General features: G+C 30.3%; 3 protein-coding genes across 4 annotated transcripts; 2 read left to right on the plus strand and 1 right to left on the minus strand.

The window, feature by feature from the left end:
• LOC122520218 (leucine-rich repeat-containing protein 47-like) lies at window positions 1-3,049 on the plus strand. Its single transcript, XM_043640278.1, has 4 exons — window positions 1-1,533; window positions 1,610-2,086; window positions 2,204-2,531; window positions 2,615-3,049. Exons 1-4 carry the CDS (start codon window positions 945-947, stop codon window positions 2,814-2,816), a joined length of 1,596 nt encoding a protein of 531 aa, XP_043496213.1. The 5' UTR covers window positions 1-944; the 3' UTR covers window positions 2,817-3,049.
• Window positions 3,050-3,782: 733 nt separating this feature from the next.
• Window positions 3,783-21,257, plus strand: LOC122520208 (putative uncharacterized protein DDB_G0277255). Of its 2 annotated transcripts, XM_043640251.1 has the most exons (11): window positions 6,452-7,295; window positions 7,452-8,772; window positions 8,861-9,167; window positions 12,804-12,914; window positions 13,104-13,466; window positions 13,585-13,866; window positions 14,034-14,421; window positions 14,486-14,944; window positions 15,577-15,952; window positions 16,031-17,691; window positions 17,817-21,257. In XM_043640251.1, the coding sequence occupies exons 2-11, from the start codon at window positions 8,747-8,749 to the stop codon at window positions 17,879-17,881; spliced, it is 4,038 nt and encodes a 1,345-aa protein (XP_043496186.1). In that variant the 5' UTR covers window positions 6,452-7,295; window positions 7,452-8,746; the 3' UTR covers window positions 17,882-21,257. The 2 variants fall into 2 exon arrangements, with proteins under 2 accessions (XP_043496187.1, XP_043496186.1); XM_043640252.1 differs by lacking the exons at window positions 6,452-7,295; window positions 7,452-8,772; window positions 8,861-9,167 and adding an exon at window positions 3,783-4,024.
• On the minus strand, window positions 4,175-6,352 carry LOC122520234 (CDP-diacylglycerol--inositol 3-phosphatidyltransferase). The gene is made up of 5 exons (XM_043640306.1): window positions 6,261-6,352; window positions 6,077-6,178; window positions 5,335-5,623; window positions 5,033-5,196; window positions 4,175-4,918 (listed from the first exon to the last, which is right to left on the minus strand). Exons 2-5 carry the CDS (start codon window positions 6,120-6,122, stop codon window positions 4,764-4,766), a joined length of 654 nt encoding a protein of 217 aa, XP_043496241.1. The 5' UTR covers window positions 6,123-6,178; window positions 6,261-6,352; the 3' UTR covers window positions 4,175-4,763.
• Window positions 21,258-21,395: the final 138 nt, after the last annotated feature.

Consider the following 21,395-nt stretch of genomic DNA (forward strand, 5'->3'; position numbering starts at 1 on the left):
ATCATATTCTTATTCCTTTCCTTGGTTCCTTTTATCTATTTCATCCATAGAAACTAATTACTTTATAATGTTTTTTAATAACTTTTATATTTTTGCAGATACCACACCTAACAAACAATAATTGTTTTAACGTCATTTTTATTTTATATTGTTTCAGAAAAATATTAAGGATCGGTGTTTAAATAGCTTTTTACAATATTTCTTTATTTTCATCCAAATAGAAATCGCAATATATAAAAGAGTTTGCACTAGATGCATTCATTGCATCCTTACGTCGCATCGTATCTCTTCGTTCGTTCCCATATGGGGTTGCAATCTACACTTTCATAAGCCCTACCTTCACTCATACTACAATTACATTGATGTAAATTACACAAATTTATGCACCAATACTAGAGGTGCATAATGGATCCCCTGTTGCACTTTTAGTTTATATTTTTTCCGTGCATGTCGCTGAAGTCGTTCAGGATTTGAAATAATCGTTGTGAAGAGTCTTAATGTAGCGGCAAAATTTAACGTTTCAAGTCTGTGTTTTCAAATCCTCTGTCGGCATTTCACTTGTTTAGTGATACTAAAAATGATTTTATCAACATAATCCGTTCAACGACTATTAAGAAAGACAATTGAGAAGAGACATTAACGCTTATAATATAAGTAATGTATATTGCATCATATTCTACAATATATACGCTGTCTTATCTACGCAGTCTTATTTAGGCTGAGTTACTAAGAATTATCTCTCCTATTTATATCTTTGAATTAATACATCTAACGAATCATTTAACAAATAAAAAAAAGAATATTTACTTATATTGAATAAGTGTGTATACATTAATAACAATCGTTGGAAAATAAGAAAATTTGGTTATAATATACAACGTATAACCTTACTTAAAGCATTGTTCTATTATCAATAATATACATTTGAAATATAATTGACAATAATGGCTTTTGACAATTCATGGGATATTATTAAACAAGTAGCTGATGAAAATAAACACGAATTAGTTCTAACCGGTCCGTCAATTTCTCGTTTGATTGCTGAAAATGGTCTGGATAAAATGCTCTTTGATCTTCACAATTTAAATTACTTAAACATAACCCATACGTGTCTTCGAGAAGTACCTGAAGAAATAGGAAAATTACAAAACCTTACTACATTGGTATTATATTCGAACGAGATAGACAAACTACCTGAGTCTATTGAAAAATTAACCAAATTGAAATTTCTTCATTGTTCGCAAAATAAATTGACTTCTCTGCCAGACGCAGTTGGAAATCTTCCTCAATTGAGTAGCATTAATTTTGGTTCTAATTTATTGCAATCTATACCATGTCAAATGAAAAATCTTAAATTGACTACATTAGATTTGTCTAACAATCAATTGCAAGCATTTCCTGATATATGTTATATCGAATTAGTCCATCTTTCTGAAATCCATGTTAACAAGAATCTGATTAAAAGTATTTCTGGGGAAATATCTCGTCTGCAAGCTTTAAAAGTTCTCAACATAGCTGATAATCTACTCACAGGTACTGTATACATCACGAAATAATTTTGGATAATAGTTAATACAACCTATTATATATATATTTATTGCATTTATAGCTGTTCCTGGTGAATTAGCAGATTGTCATAAATTGAAAGAATTGAATTTAAAAAATAATTCTTTGACGGATAAAAGATTATCAAAGTTAGTTGACCAGTGCCATACAAAGCAAGTACTAGAATATGTAAAATTACATTGCCCCAAACAAAATCCTTCCAATAATGTTACAAGTAAATCCAAAAAAGGGAAAAAGGGACATAAATTATCTGAAAGCGAAAATGCTGCAGCTCTGATAGATGCTTTAGCACATAAATTGAAAGTATTGAAAACATCAGATAGTACTTTATCGATAAAAATCACCCAACATGTGAAAAGTGTTAGACCTTTCATAACTGCATGCATTATTAGAGATTTAGTATTTACAGCGGACACATTAAAAAAATTTATACAATTACAAACTAAATTACATGATGGAATATGTGAAAAAAGAAATGCTGCTACAATAGCCACTCATGATTTAGACCAAATTGTACCAGGTAAATATTAAATCCAAACATTAATACATAGTTAAATTCAATTGAAATTTTTATTTTATAATAACATCTAATAAAACTTTAATTTTAATGTATATCAATATGTCATTTATAATTTAGGTGATTTAACATATACAGCAAAGCCACCTTTGGAATTAGAAATAAAACCATTACAAAGAAATAAAAATTACACCGGTATAGAACTATTCCAACAATTACAAAAAGAGGCTGATAATTTACGTAAAGAAAAGAAGAGAAATGTATATTCTGGTATACACAAATATCTGTATTTACTCGAAGGTAAATCACTATATCCTTGTCTCGTGGACACTAAAGACCAAGTTATATCATTTCCACCAATTTGTAATAGTGACTTAACAAAAATGTTGCCAACAACAAAAAATATGTTAGTAGAAGTAACAAGTGCCACGTCATATCAAGTTTGCAGGTAAAATAAAATCTTACATGAATTCACAAAATTCTATATAAATTAATATTAAATACTAAATGATATATATATTTTCTTCACAGAAATGTACTAGATGAATTTTTAAAAGAACTAATTATCACAGGCATTGGTTGTACACCTTCAGATAATGAAAATAATCAGTATCATAATTTACAAGTAGAGCAAGTCAAAATAGTTGACACAGATGGTAATCTGAAAGTCGTCTATCCTTCAAGAGCAGATTTAAACTTTAAGGAAAATAATATTATCGCTTTCCGAGATTAATTTATTAACTGCATTGTTATTGACCGGATAATATAACATTTTCTTTGTTACCGATTTAAGCTGTAAGAGATCGATTACTGTTAGTTGTAAGTTTTTGAAAAGCACAAATTCTTTACTATTATTATTATATATGACAGTTTTATATGTTTTATACAAAGCTTTCCTCTTTATATAAATGTAAGACTACTTTTACCAAGCAGCTTCAAAGTAATAACGAAAACATTCTTATGTGAGTTACGTAGTAATCAGTCTTTTTAATTTTTTGTGTTTGCGTGTAAGAAGTGTGTTTTTTAATAGATAACTGTTACTTACAATATTTTGAAAAAGATTATGAAAAATTGTTTTTTTTTTAATATATATTTTAAGTGTATAGTATATTGTAAGAATATATTATAAACATTTTCAAAAGAACTTTATAAAGATACAGCTATTATTATAATTTCATATAGACAGGGTGGTAAGAAAAAGGTTCGATAATTAAAGGACTTATAGTTCTCTGAGATGAGTAAAAAATGTCTAAGTAACGTGCGTCTTAAAATCAGCTTTCATTATAATTCAAATTTCGATATAAATTAATCTTTATTATTTATGAGTGTTCAATATCATAAATGAATCTTTTGGCAATATACTGAATGTATACAAAGAAATTTACTTAGAAATACATTAATAAATGCCAAAAATAATTTTTATTTCAAACATTACAATTGTTTTTTTAATTTAATTTTCAAATTTTTATATGAGCATCTATCCTTTATTGGAGTTTCGTTATTTTAATATTCATGGTATTCTCCTAAGAGTTTAATACTTTCTTCAAAAATAATTTTGTCGACTAGTAATTTAGAAAAATAAATTCAAATAAGAAAAATACGCGCCATTTTACATCGTGGCCAACTAGCGACACTGCGCTACTCCTTCATTGTAATTTACTTTATCACGGGTACGCCAAATTTTCATCTGTTTTTATAAATATTCTACATTACTTCATATACTTCGATCATAGTAAAAAAAATATCATCCATGCTAAGGAATTCCTTATCTCGTACCATGTTTAGTGAATATATATAAAGTTTTATTGTGTTAAGTTTTATTCTTACTAAAAAACTTGTGCTAACTTTGTTAACTTAGTAGCATGCGCGTGTGTTTAAAGTAAAGAACATGGCGCTCAAACATGACTGGTCATGACGGAGAATGAAATCGAGAGTTTTGAGGTTAGTTTATTTTTTTATTATAACACAATTGAAATATTATTACTGTGTGAACAATCCATATATAATTATTATTCAATTTAAATAATGCATACGAAATATTTATATTCATTATGAATAGTCTTTAACATAAAATTGTAACACGTGTCCTTGTAATTTTTCTTTGTTTTTTTTTGGTATAGTAGCAAAAATGAAAGTACATTTAACAACCACGACTTAATCTTGAAAAATATTTATCATTCACTTAAATTTTTTTTCATTTCTTTATATTCATAATTAAATGAAAAATATACATATATAATAGTGTTACATCGCTAGTTAATTCTTTGTAAAGGTGTATATTCTTTGAGTGTCAAATCAAATTATTTTACAGACGTCATTAGGACAATATCCTTATACCTTATTTCTATTGTATAGATAAAATATATTTATTAAAAATATATTTTTTGTTTAACCTACAACTAAGTAAAGATATTATACTCACTCGATGCAAATTAATAAAAAAAAAATCTAGGTTATAATGCGAAAGAAATTTTGAAGCAAGTACATTAAATGTGTTTATTTATAATATGAAAAATAAATAATTTTATTATATTTTCAATAAGATATACTTGTTAAAGTATAATATATATTTATATATATATTGAAATGCATCCTTTAAATATATGTTACTTTATAAATGAGGAAGATCAATTAATCACATTTACTATGACTAGCAAGTAATATATGTAAGCAAGACATTTTAGTTTGCTTTAAGATGTTCCTGACGTTCCTTCTGATCAATTATACTCATATTGATACAAGATACATATCCATGCAAAATTGAGATTGCTGACTTGACTATTGCCACTGGAGCTGAGAGATACATCAGTATCCTATACATTCCTATACCGGCTACTGTAACATTTTATATAAATATACCATTTAACTTTTCGTTATCACATGTAAATATAATTTAAAATGTTAGTTGATGCAATTGCGTACAGTTATCTATATAAAAGTATTACTCACAAATAGGTCCTTCGGTAAAATTAAGAAGATATAAAGTAGCATAGAACATTTCATTTCCAGCGCACATGAAAAATAGAACGGTACGGTTGGTATAGTATATTCGCATGATTGGATTTTCAGACATGTCAATAAATTTGTGACTCGTCTTCCCTTGTAGTAATGTTCTGTAAACGTATCATTGTATAGTAATTGCTAATAATTAATAACAATGTGTATATATAATATCTTTTAAGATATTAGAAAATATATGTATCTCAATATAACCCTTAACAATATTAATTAGTAAATCAGTAAATTCTTACGTGTGAAGATAAATCCAGTGACAAGATATATCAATACCCATACTTAATTGAAACCAAAAACTATAATAAGGATAAAACATACATAAAGTTGCCAACAAACACATGGTACCAACTCTATCAGTTAATTGATCTAAGATAGCACCAAATTTTGTGCTTTGATTGAAGTATCTGGCTACATGGCCATCCACTGCGTCTAATAAAGCACTTATAATATAACACGAAGACGCAATAATATAATTACTTGGCATGAAATAAAAAGATATCAAAGCCAAGATCACTCTTCCATAACCTGTTAGTAAAAAAGTTTTCTTTAATGATACAGAAATAATATTATATTTAGAAAAAGTATTAAAATACCATATAAAGAATAGTACACAGATATTAATCAATATATAAGAAGTCATACAAATGCTAATACTTCTGCGATAAGATTTACATTACTTATACAATATAACAATATTCTAAAGTTTACATGTGCAATTTAAATTTCAATTAAAATAACAACTTTATTGCCAAATCTTAGCTCATATTTAAATACTACAGTTATTAAAATCATTAGCAGCTTTGAATGTTCGTTGCCTTTTAATAAAAAACTATGAATTAAGTTAATGTTTAAATGCTAAAATTTTTTTTTTTATTTTGTGCATTATCTACATTAAATGCATACAATATGCATATTAGTATTATTCTAATGTTGTCAAAATTATTTATATTATATCGTATTTATAACATTTTTATTTACCTATAATATTAGGAACGAACAAGAAAATATTCTCAGTTTCTATCATTTTTACGTCTTTGATTTTTAGCTTGGTATAAAGTAATGTCTATGAAAAATCTTTATCTGAAAAAAAGAAGAAAACTCTTATTCTAATAATCTGCAATGTTTATTTTATCTAATAACATTTATAGATCTAAACACTCACAGTTTCGTTCAGTAAATGTACTTCACTACTGCATTTAATCGCAGCTTCTCCGCCGTTTAATCTAGGTTTTTAGCGGATAACGTCAATGAATCGATACAATCGAATCGTATGAACTTCTTCGAGTTCGAGAGTTATCGACTTTTGTGACGCACATAAATTTGCTATGGAGCAGGATCGTCGCATAAACTTTTAAACCATTCAAATTCTTCTTTATAGATTTCTACGGAAAAAAAATATTTATTCAGCCGATTAAACGTTTTTTTTTTTTGCAAAAAAATCGTCAAGTCAATAAACGTAACTCCATGAGAAATCATCGTTATATTACAGAAACGTAAACGTGACAGTTCGTACTGTCAAATAAAATTATTTCGATATTATTTTACGCATAACTGTATCGACTGCAACGGATAAAATTTAGTTGACAACAAAGAAGAGCAAATAATAAAAAAAGAAGATAATAAAAAAAGATATTCAGAATGTGTAGACAAAATAGATTGATGATGCGAGGTAACGAATCATTCAGTACGAGGTGCAACACTGAATGATCACGTCCCTGAAACCAGACGACATTTTCGGAGGCCAAACGGCGTCTGATCGGTTGTGTTTCTCCGCGCAAATTGCAATCGTCGTTTTTATTGCATCTCAAAAAAAATTGTTTACTGTGTGAGAGACACATATTCTTTGCCTTTAAATGATCTTTCTCTTTTCTTAGTGCAATCGACATTTTCCTGTCGTTCGTTAAAGAAGAGTGGAGAAAGAGAGGGAGGGAGAGAAAGATGTAGAGAAAGAGAAAAAGAGAGAGAGAGAGAGAGACAAGAAAGAAACAATTGAAAACGGCAAAAGACAAACGACGCTTTACCGCCGAGTTTGACCGAATGTTACGGACATATACGATTTTAAAAATTTGACTTACATGCGCGAGTGAAATTGAATGCGTGATTTGTTAGACATGCGATCAATGACCATAGATCATTAAGCAAGATTTTTCGGTGATTGGTATACATGATCGAGCTGTAAAAACGAAGAGACAACGAGGTAACGTCTATATCCTTACCTCTTCTTCATGATCTCCCCCTCATATATTTTCTCTCTCTCTCTCTGATTTTTTCTTTCCCCTCTCTCTCCCTCTTTCTCTTTCTCTCTTTTTCGCACTCTCGCTCTCGCTCTTGCTCTTGCTCTCTATCTGTATAGGCAGAATATTCTACTACGATCGTGTCGAGAAGAGTGTGGTACGAAGGTATAACGGACAATTGACACAGGTGAACATTGGCACGATCGATAGTTGCTGTGAATGATTTGAAAGTGTCAGTGAGCTTGATCAGAGTTGCCTTGAAGTTACATGAAATCTTCCTTGTGTGTCATATAAGGTATCGAGCTAGAAATAAGGAAAAAGAAAAAGACGGAAGATGAGGAGGAGGAGTGCGTGGTACGACACTGGTGCGTGCAAAGAAGAGAGAGAAAAAGGTATCTAAAGCAAAAGATAGGAGTAAGGGAGAAAGCGGCTGGTTCGAGGCCGAAAGACCGAACGCGAAACAGAGTGATGCCGTCAACGGGTCACGCACGAGAACGGATCCGCTCTCCCGTCCTCGTACTCCGTCCACGCATGCTATGTACTCGTTTTCACGAGTAGAAACCTTTTCGAGGAGAGGACTTGGACACTGTGCGTCTGCATTCGAATAAGTCGTAACCGGTTGACGCGTACGTGCCGCTCTCCGTACCGCTCTCCGTACGACGGCCATCTTGGATTTACTTAGTGTCGCATCGAACACCCGCGAATATCAATTTTTCGCCGTCGTAGTCGTCTCTTTTTCAAGTGAATGGAAGGAGGTCGAGCGTTGTGAAAAAAGGAAAGCGTAGATAAAAAAAAAGGTGTTGGAAGGGACGCACAGGAAATATAACATCTTGATATAGACGTACAGTTTCGTTACGTTAAAATGCGAAATTAATTTCGTTTGTCAAAGGAGAACGGACAGCTTAGGTTTAACCAGGTAAATGATGAAAGTAGAGTGAACATTATTTAATTTAGTCAAAAGTGAGATAAAAATTAAGTTAGATGTAGAAAGAGTGTTTCAATTAACCTCGAAGATATGTCCTTAATATAAACTACGAAATGAGTGAAGTGTTGGAACGAAAGATCAAGTGCAAGGGAAAGTACAAGATTTGGAAGCACGCTTGACGGAATGGATGATACCGTTTTTGTCATTCCCGGTGCGCGTACAATACGCGCGTGAAAAAAAAAACATTTCAAGCTCTCCTTATTCTTCTTATACTTTCTGTACGTCCAATTGTGTCGTTGCCGTTGTCGTCGACGAATCAGGGAACGGACTGTTCTAAAAGCACGCGTTCGTAAGTCGATGATAAAAGAACTACGATGTGTCGACGTTCAGCGAATAAAGCGTTAGTCAATCTTATAACGTGAAAATATTCGTGCTTGTTTCGCTGTCATTGTCACATTTTCAAAATATATCACAACAAAGTTACTATATATGAAGAATCGTATGAAACTATTATCGTAAGCGATACTTCGTTAAACATTTTTCATTAGAATCGTTATTGATGTTCCTCTCGCTATTATTCTAACGCCTAAAACGTTCCAAAAGACATCTTGCGAAGAATGACAAGGAGACTATGAGCACGGCGGACACGGTCCTGTCAATCAACGTCAAGATGTCCCCAGGGCCGGACCATCGTCAGGAACCGGTTGCACCTGACAAAAGCAACACTGATAACGGTCGAACAGAAATCGGCAACGATTCGGCTACCGAAAATACTATACTCGGTACGCCAGAGGCCTTGGTAGTTCAGAGTATTAATCTCGAAGCAACTAGCAACCCGCGTATCGATACAATTTCTGAGCCTACAAACGGTCAAGGTACAACACCTAACAGCGGCTCTGACAATAAAAAGGTGAGCAGCGAATATCTCTCTGCTCGTCATTGTTATTGAAATTGTTGTTCGACATTTACCTTATGTTTTTTCATTTTCTTTTCTTTTTTTTTTTCTTTCTTTTTTCTCTCTTTTTTGATAGGCCTACAAAAAAATCGCAGATGTAAGATTGTTACTAGGATTATTTTTTACATACTCTTATCTTTTAATTATTTTTTTGTTCTTTTTTTGTTCTTTTTTGTCTTTTATTGTTTCTTTTTTGTTTTTTTGTTTTTAGTAAAGAAAGTTATGAAGTCAATGCATCAATTCGTGATCTATTGAAAACTATTAATATAATCGCATAAACAAATATATATAAAGATAAATCGAAAAATTATTAAAAACTTGAATTATTTTGGTTCATATCTTCGAGGATATTGATAAAAAAAATATATTAGAAAATTTATTGACTGTATTTTTGTGATTCTTTCCATTCACTCATGAATATTCGAATAATACTAAAAGAAATTAATGACAAATCGTTTTTATCCAATCAAGTTTGTCTAAAAATAATTAATATATGTATATATATCTTTATTGGACTCCATTAACCTCGTAAAATTAGAATATATCATAATCTCATTACGATAAAGCGTTTTTTATCTGTGTTAATTAAACCAAAGTCTTGTGTGTTGTAAAAATCACTCCCAATTGGACATACTTTAGTTAGAGCTGTGTACATATTTAGATAATTTTAAACACGTCATGATATAAAATCAATTATCATGTTCAGAACCAATGGAATATATGTGACGTAATGTATTCAAAACAGTCTTCAAATCGGTAGTCGCTTTTTTTTTGCTTTTTCTTTTGGCCTTTTTTGTGCCTTTTCTTTTTTTCTTTTGGTGTTTTGTACAGTTTTTTTACTTTGATTTTAGCAGTCAGCTATTAGCTAGTCACTTTCTCATCGATATTTCTCAATATATTTTTAAAACATACGTAAATTAGGCATAAATAAGAAAAAAGAAACAACAGCGTACATAAAAATATCATGGTTAAGGTTAATAATATGTGGCAAAGTGTTCATTAATACAAAATATCTCGTATATATATATTTTACTTGTGGCACCATTTTTTATTGATACGACACTGAGTATCAAGCTCATAAAGAGTTTTACAACAATTTGGTTTGAAATTGTTTATTAATTTTATGTTCTATTCTTTATCGTAAATATAAAGAAAAATAATATATTATATATATCTAATCAAGCAACGTTTTATTTGATTTATTTCTATGTTATTATCATCAATATAATAATTAATGAAATGATTTTATAAACGAAAAAAAATAAAAATTCCTGAATCACATACGATAAGAATTGTTAAGTAGATAATAATATGTATAATATGTTCACGTCTTTAGCAATCATAATCACCAATAAGATTTGTCGAATATATTTAATAAGGAAATATGTTTATTTTTTGACGTAGAAAAACTTTAACGAAATATTTGCATATTTAGGATTTTATATGAAAAGCAATGATCAGATATCCGCAAAAGAGATTAAGGAAGTAAGAGAAAGAGAGGAAAAAATAGTGCAATGCGGAAATGAGGGAGAAGAAGAAGCTAGTTACGGTCCTGAGACGGTTACGATTTCAGTGTAATGGCGGCGGCCATGCTGAGAAGTGCGCGCCGCGCCCGCTCGTTAAATACTTAAATCGGCAGTATATTTGCAAACTATCATTCTAATTGTTTTTGTTCGAATACGCATGGTCATGTTCACTTGTGTGTATATTGTTTGTGACTCGGATTATGTAGAAAAATCTATCGTTACGGTTTCATAACTATCGTTAAAACAGTGAGTGAATTTAGCAGAGAGGCGATTGCGGTCCGACCCAGGTGCCCTCTAAAAATATAATTTCCGTGCCGGCACTGCCACGAGCAGATTTTCCTTCGTTTGTAAGTCACACCGATATCTCGTGTCTTGATCGAGCTAATCGTGGAACGTCTATTGATCTCTGGACAAGCCCAAATCCATCCCCATTCGTTGCGTGTCCTATTTTAATTTCTGCCCAATGGTAAATTCAGCTATTGGATATCCTTTCTTCTTTTCAAGGGCTACTCGACAACGGTGCGTCATTATTAACGGCGATCTTCTATCGTTCGGTGGAACTAACCGAAGAGTTTCTTATTGCCATTCGTCTTCTTTCTAACTTTGCCAAATCTTGGTGTTAAGGTACAGATTGAATATAACGAATTTTTAATATCTATTTATATTTATTTACTTATTTATTATATTTTTCTTTCAATAAGGAAAAGACGAGACCTCGTTTTGCTTATATTATTTTTCCTTAAAAATTCTTAATCAATGATTTTTTTCATGCCATACGTTTGCCCTACTGACAAGAGAACTAATTATTTTTTTTTTTTTTTTTTTATACAGGAACCATTATTTTATTATTTTTTATTCCCATGTTTGAGTTTATAATAATGGTTATAGATTTATCAACAATGATACGATGTGTATTCATTTGCACAAAATGAATTTTTTCCCCTGTTAATCCATACTTAATTTTCAACACTTGGTTATGTGAATTCAAATTACAATTGAATGTACCAACTGCGATAACACATCTAACCAAAAATTTTATTTTTTATGATAACAGATCAAATAATATATATAATACTGTACGCAAACCCTAACATATAAATGATTTTGATGCAGTTTGAGAAAATTCATATATTACAAGTATACATTCAATTATTAATACTCTTATATAGTTTAAATATAATCTTTAATATTATATATATTAGCATGATCAGAAAAAAAGTATGGATAATAATATTGTTGATCCTGTAATTCAACGTCGTATAAAAAGAGTTACTAAATATTTGAAACGTATGCAATACATTAAACTTGAAACTTTTTATTCTGGGTTTCTCTCCACAATTAATACGCTGACGAGTCAGTTTTAATACCATAAGAATAATAACTGTTTAAGCGATTAATTGTTTTGATATATTCTATCATTCGACATTTCTTATTCATCAGATCCTTATTTATATTTTGTTGAAATATATATATAAAAAAAAAAATAACTTTTATTAATTACATCATTGTGCAAAAGTTATTTTTTTGTATATACGTACATAAAAATCTATTTTAAGATACAAACAGATTAAATCTATTATTTTAGTTGACTTCAAAACATCATTTTATATGCACATTGCGAAAATCTTTTCCAAATAGAATTGATTCTGAAGTTTTGGTTAACCAATTGACATACTTACCTTATTTGAATTGTAATTGCTGAGTACATTCTCCTTACCATATATGGATGTTTAAGACGTTCTATTCTAAATTGTGTTATCACTAATCTAATTGTAGAAAATATATTTGTATAGTATGCAATTTTGTAAAAAATCTGAAATTATGCATGAATGAGAAAATACAGTCATGCTAGTTAATTCTTGTATCTTATATAATACAAGTACTTTTTAGTGACACAACTCTTTCAAATCAGACTATTCTTTGAATATATACTACTGATCTTACAATGTTTTTATTTAACCTTAAATATTGATATAATACTTGTTTGAGATATGCAGGTATTAATAAATTTATATATATAATTATATATATATTAATAGTATTATTTATTATTTTTTTTGTCTAGGGAAAACCAACTCTTCTTACTTTAGATGATGATGGATTGCGTGCACTACTGAACGAAGCTATAACTTATAAATGTCCTAAAGATCGTGAAGGAAAATCTAACTTATTTAAGGTATTAACAAAAATTAAGTATTAACATTTCCTATCGATGTAATTAATCTTTAACAACACTTTATTCATTTCAATTTCATAATGTAAAGCAAACCTATATTATTTATATGAAATATAATAATAATATGGTTATATAAAATGTTAACAGAAAATAAAGGCAATATTAGAAAAAGAAATCTTCCGATTATAGGAACTCTTACAAGAAGCTGAAGCTGATGAGACCGAAGAAGGTCGTAGGGTAGTGACTAATTCACGGTGTCTCCCTGGTTCTACTCGTAGAAGGCATAAACGAGATTCTGTATCAGAACGTCACAGACACGGTGGTTCATTGCAGAATTTAGCACAACCTATTGCATCAGAGTTTGATAGTAGCTTTGCTTATCTAACATCTGGTTCTAGTCACACTTACGGAAGTGGCAAAAAAAAGAATAAGAAATACACAGGTCCTAGTGTTTCTGCTAGGGAAAGAGAAGGTGGATCTCTGCCATCTAATGTTAATGCATCCCACAGCCTTGCTTCTTTGGCCAATCTTGATCTCATATTTGACAGAAAGGTTTGTATCAATTGTCTTCGTAAAAGCAAATTTGTATTCAGTACTATAATTTTATATTCTATACATCTTAAATCATTATAAACTACAATTCGTATTTTCTTCTCATGATTTTCTACAGAAGGGTTTTTCTGAAGAAAGAACAACATATGATTGGACTAATAAGGAGAAGTCCAAATCTTTAGATAAATCATCGAGTGTTTCATCAAAAAAAGAAGACAAAGAAAAAGACAAAAAAGATAATAAAAGGGATAGCGTAAGTGGATTTTACGAATCCGAAAGTGAACAACGCGAGAAGAAAAGCAGTAAAGGAAAATACGGGACAAATGAGATGCTTGAATCAGATAATCCACCACCAGAGTATAAATCTGATTACACTGTTATTGATTTAAGTTATGTTGAGGTAATACAGAAAATTTATTTCAAATTCTTTAAATACATGAACTTTATTTACATTGAGGATATTTATTCAATTTATTTCAAATAATAAATAGAGAACAAATATAAAATTTTTACTAACAAAAAAATATTTAAAAAATAATTAGAATGTGTATAAATTACTTTTTATAGGTAGGTGCTCTCAGCGAAAGGAATGTTGGATCTACAACAAGTGGGGTACAGCAAAGACCTCACTCATTAGATGCTGAAGATGAGGGAATTGAAATGAAAATTATTGAGCCACGTAGACAATTTATAGCACGTGCTACTGTTGATATAGCTCAGACTCCTGTAGATACCACGATAAAATTTCCGATTTGTGACCATAACAGTAAACAGGATAAATCAAAAATATCAGTTAGTGCTGAGGTGACGGGGGCTTTTCCATTTCAAACTTATAATAGTGCGAAATGTGTTATTGGTGGTTCAGGAAACAGTACTAACAATAATCAAGGAAAAGGAATCTCAAGTTTATGTTCCATGATGCCAGCTTCATGGCAGATTCAAAATAATGCATTAGGTAAGATATTTGTATTAATTGTTCAAAAAATAAGATTAGAATGTTAATGGTTATTTCCCAATAGAACTTCCAAGATGTACAACACAGTATGCCATAATGAAAGATGCAACTTCTTCTGCGGAAAAGAAATCTCTTGATGAAAATGGTAATGCTGTACAAAATTATAATGCAGAACGAAAGAAACGCGGAAAGAAGCATACACAGGAACCTAATGTTATTGTTTATACCGCTGAAAGCGTTGTAGGACATCGTAATGAGGACGATATTGATAGTTTACTTAACTTCATTGAAAGCAAAGAATCTAAAGGTAAAAAGAATAAAACTGGTAATCCTGTTAGAGTGAAATCTAGTTCTGGAACAAAACCGAGGACAAGAGAAAAGGATTCTAAAAGAGAACAATTATCAACTAAGTTACAAAAATCTAATTCTTTAGAGGAAATATCAAAAACAAAACTCGAGGACCTTACCGCAGAACAAAGCAATTGTTCTAGTGGCGATAGCAGTATCTCCAGTCAGCATAGTAGTAAGTTCGAATATTTTGTTTAACACGTTCGGCGCCGCGTCACCCGTACTTGAATGATGGGTATGCTTCCGTGGGGACCACGTCACCCATATATGGGTGACGCTTTTCTTGTTCAAGTTAAATAAGATTTTTAGTTGCATTTTGAAAACAAATTTAATGGAACAAGCACTGAAGTATTAATATAGAATATACAGCATAAAAATATCAAAAGTACACAAATTGCACTCTACTTTTTATTAATTTATATGTAGGATATTATAAATATTACTTTCTAAAACTCACAACGTGTTTTTATCTAAAACTCACAACGTCATCATCAAATTATCGCTTCCCAGGGAAAGCGATAAGCGTTTCAAATCCAAAATCTAAAATAAGCTTATTTCGGAACTAAACAATGTATCATTTTTATGGGTCAAAGGCTCTGTAAATGTAGATAATCGACAATCCACGGACCTACTCGAGTTACATTGTTGGTATTCTCGCTTATTTCTCCGTTTCCGTTTTGGTGCGCTGACAGTAAAATTTGGGCCCGCGAGAAACTCAACCGAATCACGCTTGGCGCCGAACGTGTTAATTATGCAGTTTATGTGAAATAATGTAAAATATTTATATTAAAAAACGTTCTTTACAAGGTACAATTAATGTGGCATTACGTCGTGCGAAACAAAGAAGTACAGGAGATGCGGCGGTAGATTGCCGTGGTGACAGACGTTCTTGGGGAACGGAGGAGGGTCAGTCTATATATTGCAATGATACTGGAGACGATTATACTAGTCGTCGAAACTCTAATAAAAAAGTTAATCCAGAACCAGAACAGGAGCCCGAGTTTTTAATAGTTACTAAAAAGAAGAAGACTAAAAAACAACGTAGAAGTTCCAGTGGTAGTAGAGCGCAAAACTTATCAACAACTGGATCATATTTACAAAATCCAAGAGAATTTTCGAACGAGTATAGAGCACCGTTATCGCCAGAACTCAGAAGAAAATCTACTAGCAGTATGCCACCAAGGTACAATACAATAAATATTTTATATATATAAATATTTTTTGTTGTTGAATTATTTGTATATAAATTATTTTTTTACAGCGATAAATCTGATAGCAGCGACTTGGATTCAGTCCATTCGTTACCCGTTACATCAAATACCTCGAAACATAATATATCAAAAACAGCAACCTCTTCGGGAGGAACACCACAAGCAAGTTACGCAGATATAGCTCGGATGGCTACTATGAATATGTCACATAATTCGGTTTTAAATATGCCAATAGTTCCAAGTATGTTAAATACATCATCTTGGCCAAGAGTTTCATCTAAAACCCCCTCAGAACCAGACAAATTACCTCAAGATTATTATCCAAGTTTGGATGAATTACAACACTCCGATAGGAAACCAAAACAACATGGTTTTGCACATTCAAATCATGTTCACAATGTTGGTCTTACTTTTGAAAAACCACCTTCTCCAACTTTGTCAAAGATTAAGAACTCGTCAGATCGAAAGAAGGCAGAAGCTCAAGAAGAGGCGATTAATAAAAATATGCAAGTTATCAAATATTTCCAGGATATAGAAAAAATGCAGCAAAGTTTGACGCAACAAGAACAAAAGCATATGAATATAATTAACTGTAATCCACATTCGAATGAGACAATACCAAATGCAATTCAATCTAAATTAAATAATACTACTAATAATTCATTCGACTCTGAAAATAACAATCCTAATTATTCTAATAACAATAAAGATATTGTTGCGAATACAAAAATAAATAATCCACGAAATAGGAGAAGTTATTCGCAAAGTAATCAAAATATACAAAATCAACAAGAAGAATTACATTATAGGAAAACTGGATATCAAGATGAAAATGTCAAGAAGATACATAACACAGATAGTCCTGTTGTATATTGTGAAACCAAAGCTAATGTTATAGGATCGATAATAGATGATAATGAGGCTACAAAACTTAAAGGATTGAATAATAATCCAAAGCCGATACATGAAGCACAGAATGCTGATGTAGACTCTGTTAAAACACATATAAAGGTAGACAAAATGGTGAAAATTGCGAAAGAGCAATCTGGAAAATCTGGAGTTATATTATCTCATAATACAAAGCAAGATAATCAAGAGGATAATGAAAATAAAAAATCAAAATTATTAATATCTACTGAAAATGATAAAGTACAGAAATCCGTAGAAACACAAGGATCTACAAAGAAGAACAATACTTCTTCCAGACCTGCAGTTATCTTGTTGGATGAGACATCTGATTTTCTGAAAGGCAGTGATTTACCAACTGAGTTAACATTTGGGTTTGAGATTAATGAACTTTTACTCTCGGAAGATTCTGTAGAGACTCCACCAGCAAATCCTACATTTCCTTCTTTGGTTCAACCACTTCTTAATAAACCACCTCCAAATTTTGATAGACCACCTGCTATCTACGATAAACATGTGAGATATGATAAATTTCCTCCAAATTTTCATATGCAATCGCCTAACACTCACGTGGCCCAACAACCAGTACATTCTGTTATGGTTCCATCTTTAACATATATTGGATATCCAACAAGGTTTCCACCAGCAATGTATTCTCCACCAACACCACCTCCACCTCCTGGAATTATAGAAAAATACAATCATCAACCAAAGGAAGATTTTGCAATGCTATATGTAGCACCTGAAGAAGATGTGAATATACAGAATTATAATCACGATAAAATTGTCTCGTTTGTTGGATTGGGTAAGTGTAATTATGAAATTTATATTTTATTTCATTTTATATCTATGTTATTATAACTTTATTATACATTAAAATATATGTGGTTTTCATTTTTTTTGTATCTTCTTTTGTTTTCATGAACATAGCGTGGGATGCTGTTATGAGAGAGACAGCAGAAACAGGCAGAATACAATATTACAGTGGGCAGTGAAATGGACTCAATGCTACAAACAAAAATATACTATATACAGTTTGATATGAGTGAACTATTATCTACATATTATTACATTCGGGAAAGCTATTTAACTTAAATATCAGATAACATATTTGAAAAGGTGATGTAATGGATAAAAATACTTATAACATTTTATCAAGATTTTGATAAAACACATCAACTGTTGTCTGAAGCTGGATTTCATTATTAATGTTATACCAGCATAGCCGAATGGCGCAGTGTGCCTCAAGAGATAATAATGTAAATAGGTCAGTTACCAAAAAAAAATGGAGACTGGAAAGGATACATTTTTCATCTATGTACATAGATTATGCTTACGCAATTTTTGCAAAAACCATAGCAACATATGAGATAATAATATTCATTCATAACACCATCTTCAATGGGAGATAAAGAATTAATATAATAAGAAATGTGTATGTTGCTCCTCTCTCATCAAAAGAAGGTAATTATTGCATTATATAAGCCATATGCACATATACTACGGTTGTGCATATGGTTTAGAGAAGTATCCTTGGGGCACCATCTAATAAACGTATGGCTTTAAGAATTGCATAAGAATATATTAATGGATTTAAGACGATTCCAAATTATATTGCAATTAAGCCAGTTTTTAAGATGCTTACACTGCAAGGACTGTTTAATGCTGATGCCTTTAAAAATTACAGATTCATCATTTTAGTGCATCATATATAAAAACCCAATGGGTAGTTTATAAATAATGTGTTGCATTAACTATGTACATCGAACTGTTATCAGGCAATCTATCAATGTCTTAATATCTTATGAGCTGGAATTACCTATTTGTATATGAATTCGGAATGATTGAAGTGATTAGTGAATTTTCATCGAAGCCCTAAGAGTAAAAAATGAAAAAATAGTGAAAAGCTAAAAGTATATATACTTTATTTGAGAGACAGCATCATGAAAAGTAAAGAACACTGCAAAGTGCATTAGGAAAAAGTCAAAATAAGTGCTAAGAGACATTAAAACACATGTGTAACATATTAAAACAGTGTAATTAACTTGATATGGAACAATTTTCTCCGTGAAATGGTGACTTCTTCCAGCTGTGGTAAACGATAATTTAAGAAAGTATCATATAAATTGGTTTTCGAAAATGTTGCGCTCCAAAATCGAACTGATTCTTCACACAGTGATACCGAGAGTGCAAATGTGTCAAAACTCACTAAATTTTTACACAGACTCGCTTATGTAATAAATAACTAATTATTAATTATCGATAATGATAATAATAATAAAATTCTTGCTTGTGATGATCTAAATTGAGAGTGTGAATGTATGCAGTTTACCTAGGTAATCATTTATTTTATTAATAGATTTCGATAGTGAGATTGCTGTACACAATTGTGTGATAATTATATATGAAATTTCATTGACTTAAGCACGTTATACAAATTGTGCATTATATTCCGAAATTTAAGTGTGTTTCTAATTAAGATTAATTATATATATATAATATAAGTCTGAAATAAGAAGCACTGAATTTAGAATGTCATATTTCATAGTTTCCTTCAGATAATAACTTCTTGTTACGTCAAAGTAGCAATTATTTGAAAAAGTAAAAGATGTGTTCCTAAAAAGATCCAAATATTACAACAAATTACTATTTATATATATTCTTATATAGTATATACAAACACGATATATAATGTCTCATTTGAAAAGAAATAATATTTTATTTTCATTTTTGTTTATAAATCTCTGATTTCACGTATATAAAAATAATGTTTTTTATTCAATATCAAATTTGTATAATTTTTTTTTTATATTATTTGTTCATATAAATCCACGCGATTAAGCTGCATATGATAAACGCATTTATGTCAAATGAGAATACATAGCTTTGCTGGTTAAATGCAGATTTATAGTTTTCTTGCTTAAACTCCAGATTACACTACTATACTTTCTTCTTTTTTAATGACAATGGTACTTGTACTGCAGTGTTGGTCATTTGTGATCATAAATATTTGCCATAATATAAAATAATTTAAAAATTTAAGTGATCTTTTATTATCAATTTCATATAATCTAAATAAAAATTTATCTAGTAGTTTAGTTGTGACAGCAATCTCTCCAATTGAATATAGAATTCACGAATGATTGTGAAAAATATATCATTAATGGTAATAACTAAATAACATATTACCTATGCGTGTGATAAGTTTCTTATGGAAGCATGATGAATATCATCTATTTAATATTAATGAAATTCAATCACTATTAATATATAAGATTAATAAATTTTGTTATTGTTTTCTTCTTCCGTAATATCGAAATTATGTAGGAGAGTGCGAAGAAAAAAAGAAATGAACTTTGTTGATATTCTTTTTTAGTTTGTTCAATAATATATAAGCCCAGCTGGGGGTGCAGCTTTGAACTAGCAAAGAGAGTTTAAGTATTTAGTATGAGAGATATAAATGCATATTGGATATTAGTGCAAAGATAATATAATCTTCTCTAAGAGCAAAATTATAATTGTGGAAGTATATTTAAAATATTGCAAATACAGAATTTTTAATTTAGACAATAATGCAGCAATTAATCTTATTGCATAACACGTGTTGTATAGTTGCTACATAAGATCATTTGGACCAATATATATACATATATATTTCATTTTGTTTACTCATAATCAAAAAATATAAAGAAATAATTTACATAAGATATATTATATTGATTGTTAGTTGGATTGGTATTCGTATCACATTTATTTGTTTCATTTAAATGCTTTTAAAAATCTACATATATTTTATAAAATGTAAATTTCAAATTCATAACATTTATATAATATTTTTAATTAGATCAATTAAGCAATTTTAAATCCCCAAGACATCAAAGGAGTTAAATCTATTAAAAAACACGTGTCTCGTTTAAGTAGGATAATATTTTCTTTGACAAACTTTTAATCCAATATGCATAAAACTGTTCAAGTCAGGTGCTTCATCGCCTTAAAATAAAGTAAAGTAAAATAATAGATAACAATATCAGCTCGTGCCATTGACCGGTTCAAATGGCTGAAAATAACAAGATTCACACAGAGTAGTTACATTAAGGAAAACAAGCAGATGTACTTCATGAAAATAATAGGACCATAAAATAATGATATGTAAATAATTTAGCGTAGGAGGGCAGCTATGCTAATCTACACATTGCATCCAGAATACACATATTTTAATAATTTCGTTAAATGTGCGAAAAAAGGCAAAAATAAAAGAAATTGCCATGTATGCAAATGATATATATATTTATCTTTGTTTCCGAATCTACAACCAATAACCGTTGTTAAGAGATATTAACTAATGATTAAAAATCTATGTACACACAGAAAGCAGCGAACTATTTCTCTTTACTGTCACTATTATTCTTTAACAGTGTAAGCAAAAGTACAAATGCTTTATTTTCTTATACGTTTAGGCTACTCGCATTTATTCAGAAATATGTGGCCTATGCATTATTGTTCATGCCA

The sequence above is a fragment of the Polistes fuscatus genome, unplaced genomic scaffold (genome assembly GCF_010416935.1).
Source record: "Polistes fuscatus isolate 324 unplaced genomic scaffold, CU_Pfus_HIC Scaffold3, whole genome shotgun sequence".
NCBI lineage: Eukaryota > Metazoa > Arthropoda > Insecta > Hymenoptera > Vespidae > Polistes > Polistes fuscatus.